At 43.6% G+C, this 12,274-nt stretch overlaps 1 protein-coding gene across 3 annotated transcripts in view; it reads right to left on the bottom strand.

Moving 5' to 3' along the window:
* Window positions 1-12,274, bottom strand: part of LOC109873522 (RIMS-binding protein 2) — a 102,585-nt gene that overhangs the window by 86,172 nt on the left and 4,139 nt on the right. For all 3 annotated transcript variants that reach the window (XM_031809502.1, XM_031809504.1, XM_031809505.1), the window contains one exon: window positions 4,627-4,770. In XM_031809502.1, coding sequence (XP_031665362.1) covers window positions 4,627-4,770 — 144 coding nt within the window. The remainder of the gene's footprint in view (window positions 1-4,626; window positions 4,771-12,274) is intronic.

Below are 12,274 nucleotides of genomic sequence, written 5' to 3'. Positions count from 1 at the left end.
GAAAGTCATGCGTCCTACGATACACAACCCAACCAAGCCACACTGCTTCTTAACACAGCGCGCATCCAACCCGGAAGCCAGCCGCACCAATGTGTCGGAGGAAACACCGTGCACCTGGCAACCTTGGTTAGCGTGCACTGTGCCCGGCCCGCCACAGGTGCGCGATGAGACAAGGATATCCCTACCGGCCAAGCCCTCCCTAACCCGGACGACGCTAGGCCTCGGCCTAGTTGCGACAGAGCCTGGGCGCGAACCCAGAGTCTCGGGTTGCACAGCTGGCGCCCTTGGAATTCTACAGTATTTCAATTAAATTCTTCAAGGACATACAGTTCCAGTCAAGTTTGGACACACCTACTAATCATTCCAGGGTTTTTCTTTATTTGAACTATGTTCCACATTGTAGAATAATAGTGAAGACATCAAAACAAGGAAATAACACATTTGGAATCATGTAGTAACCAAAAAAGTGTCAAACAAATCTAAATATAGTTTATATTTGAGATTCTTCAAAGTAGCCACCCTTTGCCTTGATGAGAGCTTTGCACACTCTTGGCATACTCTCAACGAGCTTCACCTAGATTGCTTTTCCAACATATGCTGAGCACTTGTTGGCTGCTTTTCCTTCATTCTGTGGTCCAACTCATCCCAAACCATCTCAACTGGGTTGAGGTCAGGTGACTGTGGAGGCCAGGTCATCTAATGCAGCACTCCATCACTCTCCTTCTTGGTCAAATAGACCTTACATAGCCTGGATGTGTTGGGTCATTGTCCAGTTGAAAAACAAATTATAGTCCCACTAAGTGCAAACCAGAATGCGGAATGCTGTGGTAGCCATGCTGGTTAAGTGTGCCTTGAATTCTAAATAAATCACAGACAGTGTCACCGCCAACACACCTCCACACCTCCTCCACCATGCTTCACGGTGGGAACCACACATGCGGAGATCATCCACTCATCGTCTCCCAAAGACACAGTGGTTGGAGCCAAAAATGTCAAATTTGGACTCATCAGACCAAAGGACAGATTTAAACTGATCTAATGTCCATTGCTCATTGCTCATGAAGGCCTGATTCACGCAGTCTCCTCTGAACAGTTGATGCTGAGATGTGTATGTTACTTTAACTCTGTGAAGCATTTATTTGGGCTACAATTTCAGAGGCTAGTAACCAGTGGTGTAAAGTACTTATTAAGTAAAAATACTTTAAAGTACTACTTAAGTCGTTTTTTGGGGTATCTGTACTTTACATTTTTGGCAACTTTTACTTCACTATATTCCTCAAGAAAAGAATGTACTTTTTACTCAATTTTCCAATTCACACATTTATCAAGAGAACATTACTAAACACAAATGCTCCATCAATAAAAAAAACAAGACATTTGTGCGGTCTGGTTTGTTTAATATAAGGAACTTGAAAAATGTTATTTTTTACTTTTGATACTAAGTACATTTCAGCAATTCCATTTACTTTTTATACTATTGAAAACCAAATACTTTTAGCCTTTTACTCAAGTAGTATCTAACTGGGTGACTTTCACTCGAGTCATTTTCTATTATGGTATCTTTACTTTTACTCAAGTTGAGTACTTTTTCCAACACTGCTGGTAACTCTAATGAACTTATCCTCTGCAGCAGAGGTAACTCTGGGTCTTCGTTTCCTGTGGCGGTCCTCATGAGTGCCAGTTTCATCATAGCGATTTATGTTTTTTGCAACAGCACTTTCAAAGTTCTTGAAATGTTCCAGATTGACTGACCTTGATGTCAATCATGTATTTTTTAAAAATTGTATATATATATGTTTAGCTCACATAATATAATTTAAAAGTATACATTAACGTGTCTGTAATAGAATAAATGTGCTAAAACAAACCTAGACATGTATAAATGCATTTATATAGCTTCCCCCCCAAAAATGTAAATGGTGGGGGAGTGCCGAGATGGAGGCAAGGTGGCTTCATTTATTAGTCATCTAGCGTACTTGTTAGAGGAGTGGTGGGGCTTGGTAAATAAAGTGGTGGGGGGTAAATTAGGATCCAGACAGATTGTGCAAAGGAGGGGGGGGGGGGGCAAACACTCAATCTATTGCTTAATTAACCCAACATTTTATGGGTAACTCCTTTCTGTTCCTTTCTGTCACCATACTGCTACTGTGTCTCTCATTGTGGAATAGAGGAATCATGTCGGCCCTGTACATTTTTTCCTCCCTCTATGAAAACGGGGCTGTACTTTTAGCGGTCTCCTGGAGAGGATAATGGATTTATGGAGGCTGCCTGAGAGATAGAGAGAGAAACAGCTAAAAGAGGTCTGCTCTACCTGGGTCAAATTCAATTAGGGAGGATGGAGACCTCAGCCAAAGCAGACTGTGATGAAAATCTCTTTAGGAACCCTTCGTCAAAACAATATGAATTTCCTGGGGGTGAGTTTAATGGGATCTAATAGGATTGCAATGTACTGAATTTGAATGGGATATGTTAACCCTGTGATTTTGTCTTCATGCATTTGTATAACACACATTAGTGATGCAAATTATGACCCTGACACTACACTGTCATTAGCCTTTATTGTTAATTCGCCGTTGTTCCAGTGAGCGTCCACATTGTTCTTATCATGAGGACTATCATTGCAGGGGCTGTGCCCGGGGCTCGCACAGTGGAGGTGTTGCCATGGGGATGGTGTCCGGAAAGATGGCTGTCGCCTTTTAGCGGGAGCCCTCCTTAAAGACACACAGAAGGTCATTTCTCACCCAGGGTCCACTCCTGCCATGCCCTGTCCAACACAGAGGGTCGCCAGGCAACAAGCAACAGGGCTTCAGCAGCCCTCTCTGTCACGAGATACACAAAAGTATGTGGACAACCCTTCAAATTAGTGGATTCAACTATTTCAGCCACACCCGTTGCTGACAGGTGTATAAAATCGAGCACACAGCTTTGCAATTTCCATAGACAAACATTGGCAGTAGATTGGCATTACTGAAGAGCTCAGTGACTTTCAAAGGGACACCGTCATAGGATGTCACCTTTCCAACAAGTATGTTCGTCAAATTTCTGCCCTGCTAGAGCTACCCGGTCAACTGTAAATTCTGTTATTATGAAGTGGAAACATCTAGGAGCAACAACAGCTCAGCCGCGAAGTGGGAGGTCACACAAGCTCACAGAATGGGACCACCGAGTGCTAAAGCGTGTAAAAAATCACTAACTACCGAGTTCCATACGTAGCCTACATATTAATACATACACACAAACTATATAGGTCAAATAAGAGGCGTTGTGCCGTGAGATGTTGCTTTATCTGTTTTTCGAAACCAGGTTTGCTGTTCATTTGAGCAATATGAGATGGAACGGAGTTCCATGCAAAAATAGCTCTATATAATACGGTTCGCTTTCTTGAATATGCATCGATACATATTAGGGTCAGATATAAAACGCCCAGTTGCCCATTATTTTGGCTAACATGGCTAGAAGAATAAATCTCAGTAAATCTCAATTGGAAAGATGGGGTCTCAAAAGAGGATAGGGGATTTATAGGGTGTATGTGCCAAGGCACATTGAAGCTGTTCTGGCAGTTCATGGTGGCCCAACTCCCTATAAAGTGTTTTCTTTATTTTGGCAGTTACCTGTATACTACAATCCAGCATGTCATAACACATAGAAAACCAGCCGCTGTCACTTTAACACATCCCCACTCTAACAACCCCGCCTCTGGTGACTCATCATCCATTACATTTCACACAGCTGGAACGGGAAAGCATTCCTCCTGCACAAGGACCATGGGGTTACGAAATGAAATGTGCACACAACAATGTGGATGTGTTAACAGGTGATGCACATACACTCCTAACACATACACATATGCATACAGTGCATACACAATAGTGAACCACATTAAATTACCATGAGAGCATTAAGATACTGGACAGACGTGACAGCTGATCATCAAGTCATGTGGATGCCAGAAAGCATGTTCCGGGATTTAGGCCTAAGCGTGTTGGCCAATGACAAGCCAATATTGTGTGTACCCATCTCTGCCTTCTCCACCTCACATCTCCATTGGGTGAAATTGATTTGGAACAAGTGAGGCTTGCAACAGCAAGCAGCCATTACGGTCTGTCAGTTTCCCTTTACCAATCTGTCCCTATCGTGCTAGTGGGCCTGTTGCCAGGGAAACGGCTTTTGCACCTTCACCCCTGGGACTAGGGTGAGCCCAGAGGACTTGCTCCCCTTCCCCTGTTCTCCTCTGCTCTTCTCTTCACCTCCATATCTTACACACTAACCTGACTGCACAATACACAGTGGCACGACAAACCGCACAACATTTGCTATGCATGAGAGCTTGCCATAAAGACCTATTTGCCAATAAGGAACGAAACATAAACTCGCTAGTCTATACAATAGACATACACTGAGCACAAATATTGTGATCAAAATAAATGCAGTAAAGAGTATGATAAATCACTGCCTTGAAGGCCCAAACTGAGGGTAATCGGGATAGATGTAGACTGATCAAAAACACAGATATGCTATAATATGCTATACTCTGGAGAATAGATGGCCCATAACAAAACACCTTTTAGTGATTGAGCACTGTCTGGGCTAGTTGTGTGGAGGAGAGAGGAGAAAGTCCAGACTCACCAGTGTTCTGTACTGCTGTTTCTCCTGGCGAAGGGTAGCCACCTCAAGCTTTAGGGCTCGGTTTCTATCCTCCAGAAGGCGGAAGAGGCTGACGTTGTGGGATGAAAGAACTGTGGAGTGCAGGGGAGTAACCTCATGTCTCAGCTGCAAGAGAAGGAGGGAAACATATACGCTAGCCAGCAGTCTTATCCTGAATCTCCATGCAGGCTTTTGAAAGAGGAAGCTGAATAGGCTTGGGTCTGGTCAGTATTTGAATGGGAGACAACCTGGGGGGAAAAAACAGGGTGGAGTGTTCTAGATTTAGAGGGCCACTAATACAGAGTGACAAACTCCTCCATCTGGTCTAAGGAGACCCCATTGCCCAAGAGCAGTGATGGGGACACTGCCCTGCAAAGGGTGCTATCCCTTAAACCAAGGACATAATAAATGCCATACCCCAAATGAACGTTTTTAGCATCCCCCAGTGCTACTGTGCACATTATTTCTGTAAGACAACTGTACAGGAAGACATAGGAGATGAGATGATTTCATAATTGCCAATCTCACATGATGACATGTGTGCCCAGGCATAGGTCCTCCCCAGGAACTGTCATACAGCAGGGAGGGGATAGGGTTGTGGCTGTGGCTGCATGGAACTAGGGATCCAGGGCCAGTTTGACAGGACAGCTGACTCAAGGGAACACTAATGCTGCCTCTGTCCCTGTCTGCTGAAATTAGCCACGCTCCAGTGGACACGTTTCCCCCATGACTCTGTCTAAACACTCCATCCCCTCAGGGTGTGTGTGTGTGTGTGTGTGTGTGTGTGTGTGTGTGTGTGTGTGTGTGTGTGTGTGTGTGTGTGTGTGTGTGTGTGTGTGTGTGTGTGTGTGTGTGTGTGTGTGTGTGTGTGTGTGTGTGTGTGTTAATGGTAGTTGATGAGCAAACAGATATATCCCTCAGACCCGTTCACCCCACACACAGCTCTGTGGAAGGAAAAAGGGAGAGGGCCGGCCGGGCCGAAAAGACATCCAGGCCTCTCACAAAGCATTATGGGGGAATGATGTAGGGCTGAAAGTTGGTCAGCTGCAGTTTGAAATCCCTAGTGAGGTGTAGTGCTCCTGTTGAGCCCCTAAGCGAGGCACTTAGCCGGCTCAGGCACTCCAATATCTAGAGATATAAAAAGCAACGTATCCACCTAGACAAAAGCAACCTGTAGAACACTACTTTGAAAGCCTCCCTGTACGCTGTAATGGCGCTGTCTTCCTGTTCTGTTTCATGCCCACTCTTCTGTGATACATCTTTCTCTTTGAAATGTTTAATGACCATAGTGTATAATGAGAAAAATGTGTCTGAAAGACAAGCTTTTCAGAATATCCATTTAGTCTCTCTAAAAGCTTTTCCGATAAATAGCTTTGGTCCCTCAGTGACCTCTGATCAGAAGGTCTTCCAACCACATGAACCAAGTCACGAAAACACCAAGAGCCAAGACCACAGGTGTGTGTTTCATTTGGGCTATTTGTTATTTAATTCCTAGGATATGAATGTGTTTGGGATCTTAAACTGAACCATCCAGGGGAGGATTTCCTAATCCTGACATACACACACGCTGCTGTGCAAATCACTAACACTTACCATTGGAAGACTGTTTGTCAACCATCCAGCTGGTACCCACACACAACAGCCCCTCTGACAGATAGACCAACAGCCACAACACCAACCAGGAAACCAGGCAGGAAGCCAGCCAGACAAACCTGCGGATAAGCCAACCAGCTCATATAGCAGAAAAGTGGCAGATGGACACATACGCGAGACATCTGATTCACAAGCCATTAAGACCAGAGAGAGGGTCGTTCCATGTCTTTTCAGCAAGCCATGACACCCCCAATCTCAGACTGTTCTGAAATTGTTTCTGTAGTTATAAACGAAGAAGATTAGCATTCAAGCAACATTATTTTGTTGCAATGTATTTGATCTCTGAGAAAGTAAGCTAATTGACTGCACTGAAATTGGCCACTTTAAATGATAGGATTCAAATATTAAATCAATATAGTACATAACATCTGATTTGGACTCCCAAAATTCTAACAATGAGTAAGATATAAGGATTCCAAAGAAAGCCACCCACGGACCCAATTCTGTCGCCCCCAGCCTCGAACTCAGGCCCTGTGTGTAGATAACTGACCATCTCTGCCCATTCATCGCCATGTACCTGTTGTTGTTGTCTTAGCTGTTTACCCGTTGTTGTCTCACCAGTTGTTGTCTTAGCTCTCCCAATCAACACATGTGATTGCTTTATGCCTCTCTCTAATGTCAATATACCTTGAATACTGTTGTTTAGGGTAGCTCTCATTGTTTTATTTTACTGCTGAGCCCCTAGTCCCGCTCAACATGCCTCAGACAGCCCCCTTGTCCCACCCCCCACACATGCGGAGACCACACCTAGCTTAACTGGTGCCTCCAGAGATGCAACCTCTCTCATCATCACACAATCCCTAGATTTACCCCCACTGTACTAGGACCCTACCATACCCTTGTCTGTACACTATGCCCTGAATCTATCCTACAACGCCCAGAAATCTGATCCTTTAATTCTATGTTCCCAAAGCACTAAACGATCAGTTCATATAGCCTTTAGCCATACCCTCATCCTACTCCTCCTCTGTTCCTCTGGTGATGTAGAGGTTAACCCAGGCCCTGTGTGTCCCCAGGCGCTCTCATTGGTTGACTTCTGCAACTGTAAAAGCCTTGGGTTCATACATGTTAACATCATGTATCGCAAAATTTGCTTTACTGCTTTAGCACACTCCGCAAACCCTGATATCCTAGCTGTGCCTGAATCCTGGCCTAGGAAGGCTACCAAAATTTCAGATATTTCCATCCCCAATTACAACATTTTCCGTCAAGACAGAAATGTTAAAGGGGGCGGAATTGCAATGTACTGTAGAGATTGCCTGCAGAGTTCTGTCATACTATCCAGGTCGATGCCCAAACAGTTCGAGCTTCTACTTTTAAAGATCCATCTCTCCAGAAATAAGTCCCTCACAATTTCCGCTTGTTATAGACCCCATCACTACTCTGGACGGTTCTGAATATGTGGACATCTATATATACCTAGGTGTCTGGCTAGACTGTAAACTCTCCTTCCAGACTCACATTAAGCATCTCCAATCCAAAGTTAAAACTAGAATCAACTTCCTATTTCGCAATAAAGCATCCTTCACTCATGCTGCCAAACATACCCTCGTAAAACTGACTATCCTACTGATCCTTGACTTCGGCGATGTCATTTACAAAATAGCCTCCAACACTCTACTCAGCGAATTGGATTCAGTCTATCACAGTGACATCCGTTTTGTCACCAAAGCCCCATATACTACCCACCACTGCGACCTGAATGCTCTTGTTGGCTGGTCCTCGCTACATATTCGTCGCCAAACCCACTGGCTCCAGATCATCTATAAGTCTTTGCTAGGCAAAGCTCTGCCTTATCTCAGCTCACTGGTCACCATAGCAACACCCATCCATAACACGCACTCCAGCAGGTATATTTCACTGGTCATCCCCAAAGCTAACACTTCTTTGGCCGCCTTTCTTTCCAGTTCTCTGCTGCCAATGACTGGAACTAATTGCAAAAATCACTGAAGTTGGAGACATATCTCCCTCACTAACTTTAAGCGTCAGCTGTCAGAGCAGCTTACCGATCACTGCAGCTGTGCACAGTTCATCTGTAAATAGCCCATCCAACCAACTACCTACCTCATCCCCATATTTGTTTTTCTGCTCTTTTGCAAACCAGTATTTCTACTTGCACATCCTCATCCGCAACTATATCACTCCAGTGTAAATTGCTAAATTGTAATTACTTCGCCACTATGGACTATTTATTGCCTTACCTCCTTACTTAATTTGCACACACTGTATACAGATTTTTCTATTGTGTTATTGACTTGTTTGTTTATCCCATGTGTAACTCTGTGTTGTTGTTTTTGTCGCACTGCTTTGCTTTATCTTGGCCAGGTCGCAGTTGTAAATGAGAACTTCTTCTCGACTGGCCTACCTGGTTAAATAAAGGTGAAATAAAAATAAAATAAAAATGTTTTTTCCCCTGTTCAGAGAAATTAGTAATTGAAGTTGTTATGTTTAGGTCCCATCCAACATCCTGATATGACCAGATTCTGACCAAAGATGCCGCTGTTCCTGCTATTATGTGTGATTTTGTTTATTCCCCACCCCCCCTAAATGTTATAGGGATAGTTCACCCAAATTACAAAATTATATATTGATTTCCTTACCTTGTAAGCAGTCTATGGACAAGGTACAACAGCACCCCATGCTTTGATTTTGTTTACCTGGACACTGTTTCAAATGTATGTCTATATAAGTATGTTCACGCTTCATATCCAAATCATCTCAGGTCACATACACAATCTATTTTTAGATACTTTGGGATGATTTGAACATTAAGTGTAACAATGCAAATATAGGTACCATTAACTTGCATTGGATTTGTGCCACAAATGCTAAAAAAGTTTGAAGCAGTGGACAACAAAACCAAAGCACGGGTTGCTATCGAACCTTGTCCATAGACTGCATACAGGGCAAGGAAACCAATATGTCATACACCCAATCAGAAAACCAGCCAGCCAGGCTGGAAGAAACAGGCTTCAAGACCATTCATATAGCCAGATATTCTAACCATGATTTTTAGCTAGCAGTGAATGTAGCCAGATGCTTCTACACAACGCCAGGCAGCCATTCTACCACTAGCCCAACTACTTCAGAGAGATATCTAGTCTACCAGTTAGCCAAAATATAATTGGAACAATTATATATTTATAAACATCCCTATGAGAAGCTAGAAGCCTGAACTATTCTGTCCATCACACAGAGGTTGATTTTGGAGGAACTACAGTGCTATCAAGGCATTGATGAGTCTGATTGTGTCCCAAACGGCACCCTATTCCCAATATTGCACTACTTTTGACCAGAGCCCAAGTAGTGCAGTATATCGGGAGAAGGGTACCATTTGGGACATAGCCTGTGATGGTTGTAATGAAGTAAACCCAGTGAAAGCCAACCTCAGCGCAGATGGACTGGAATGGAGTGAGTTGGAAAAAACCTGAGGTCTGTTAGCTGCAACATCCAATGTGCTAAATGTCAACCTCAATAATAATAGCACCCACTGTGACCTTGACACACTACTATACTAACACAGCCTGTGGGGGTGTTCTCTCTCACTCTCTCTCCATTTCTTATCTTTTGAAAGCAATACCAACTAGTCACATGCTACCACACACAGATATTCACTCTGAGTTATCACACACACAATGGCTTCGTCCACAAAAATCATATTTGTACCTGGTCAAATCTGCTCAGGTATATTCAACTCTGCTTTACCTACCCAGTTCCACCCATCCTACCTCCCTAGCCATGAGGAAGCCTCACCCAGCCTATACTCTTCCCACTCCCTCCACAGCCCATGCCAAGTCCTGCTGGCACCAGCCAACCCAGTTAAATGGCATATGGCACTGGCAAACCCCACACTGCCTTGCCCTGCCATGGCTAGCTCCATTTAGCCCTAGACAGAAGCACAAAAGCCTGCACGGTCCTACAGACTAACATGTTTAGACCCATGCATGTAGCCTAGCCAAGCTCTCCACAGGCCTTCCCAGCTCCATGGACCCATGGTCTTGTCTAATGTAGCTGCTCAGCCTGGCCCAGCCTAGAGTGTTTCCCTGCAGTCCCAGCCATAGCAGTTTTCATAACAGCAGAGTAGAGCTGAGGAGGGGCTCACAGCAGACACGTCGCTCTCTCGGCAACACAGAAGTATCGCCCACGCAAACAAGTCAATGGGCAACCGTGTACAAATCACAAACACACACACGTAAGCGTGCTAGCACACACACACCTGGTTAGTCGTGATATATTCCTCTTCAGTGGATTGAAGAGGGAAGTCACGGATAACATCTGGTTTATGATGCAAGTGCAACTATGTACATAGTCAATGAACACTGGTCACTTGAATAATGTTTACATACTGTTTTACCCAGTTTATATGTACAGTGACTTGCGAAAGTATTCGGCCCCCTTGAACTTTGCGACCTTTTGCCACATTTCAGGCTTCAAACATAAAGATATAAAACTGTATTTTTTTGTGAAGAATCAACAACAAGTGGGACACAATCATGAAGTGGAACGACATTTATTGGATATTTCAAACTTTTTTAACAAATCAAAAACTGAAAAATTGGGCATGCAAAATTATTCAGACCCCTTAAGTTAATACTTTGTAGCGCCACCTTTTGCTGCGATTACAGCTGTAAGTTGCTTGGGGTATGTCTCTATCAGTTTTGCACATCGAGAGACTGACATTTTTTCCCATTCCTCCTTTCAAAACAGCAGTTTTCAGTTCTTTCCACAGATTCTCGATTGGATTCAGGTCTGAACTTTGACTTGGCCATTCTAACACCTGGATATGTTTATTTTTGAACCATTCCATTGTAGATTTTGCTTTATGTTTTGGATCATTGTCTTGTTGGAAGACAAATCTCCGTCCCAGTCTCAGGTCTTTTGCAGACTCCATCAGGTTTTCTTCCAGAATGGTCCTGTATTTGGCTCCATCCATCTTCCCATCAATTTTAACCATCTTCCCTGTCCCTGCTGAAGAAAAGCAGGCCCAAACCATGATGCTGCCACCACCATGTTTGACAGTGGGGATGGGGTGTTCAGGGTGATGAGCTGTGTTGCTTTTACGCAAAACATTACGTTTTGCATTTCTGCCAAAAAGTTCAATTTTGGTTTCATCTGACCAGAGCACCTTCTTCCACATGTTTGGTGTGTCTCCCAGGTGGCTTGTGGCAAACTTTAAACAACACTTTTTATGGATATCTTTAAGAAATGGCTTTCTTCTTGCCACTCTTCCATAAAGGCCAGATTTGTGCAATATACGACTGATTGTTGTCCTATGGACAGAGTCTCCCACCTCAGCTGTAGATCTCTGCAGTTCATCCAGAGTGATCATGGGCCTCTTGGCTGCATCTCTGATCAGTCTTCTCCTTGTATGAGCTGAAAGTTTAGAGGGACGGCCAGGTCTTGGTAGATTTGCAGTGGTCTGATACTCCTTCCATTTCAATATTATCGCTTGCACAGTGCTCCTTGGGATGTTTAAAGCTTGGGAAATCTTTTTGTATCCAAATCCGGCTTTAAACTTCTTCACAACAGTATCTCGGACGTGCCTGGTGTGTTCCTTGTTCTTCATGATGCTCTCTGCGCTTTTAACGGACCTCTGAGACTATCACAGTGCAGGTGCATTTATACGGAGACTTGATTACACACAGGTGGATTGTATTTATCATCATTAGTCATTTAGGTCAACATTGGATCATTCAGAGATCCTCACTGAACTTCTGGAGAGAGTTTGCTGCACTGAAAGTAAAGGGGCTGAATAATTTTGCACACGCAATTTTTCAGTTTTTGATTTGTTAAAAAAGTTTGAAATATCCAATAAATGTCGTTCCACTTCATGATTGTGTCCCACTTGTTGTTGATTCTTCACAAAAAATACAGTTTTATATCTTTATGTTTGAAGCCTGAAATGTGGCAAAAGGTCGCAAAGTTCAAGGGGGCCGAATACTTTCACAAGGCACTGTATATACAGTATTCTAGTCAA

This window comes from Oncorhynchus kisutch, linkage group LG29 (genome assembly GCF_002021735.2).
Source record: "Oncorhynchus kisutch isolate 150728-3 linkage group LG29, Okis_V2, whole genome shotgun sequence".
Taxonomy (NCBI): Eukaryota; Metazoa; Chordata; class Actinopteri; order Salmoniformes; family Salmonidae; genus Oncorhynchus; species Oncorhynchus kisutch.
The sequence above is the reverse complement of the archived record's forward strand: the minus strand, read 5'-3'. Positions and strand labels throughout refer to the sequence as shown.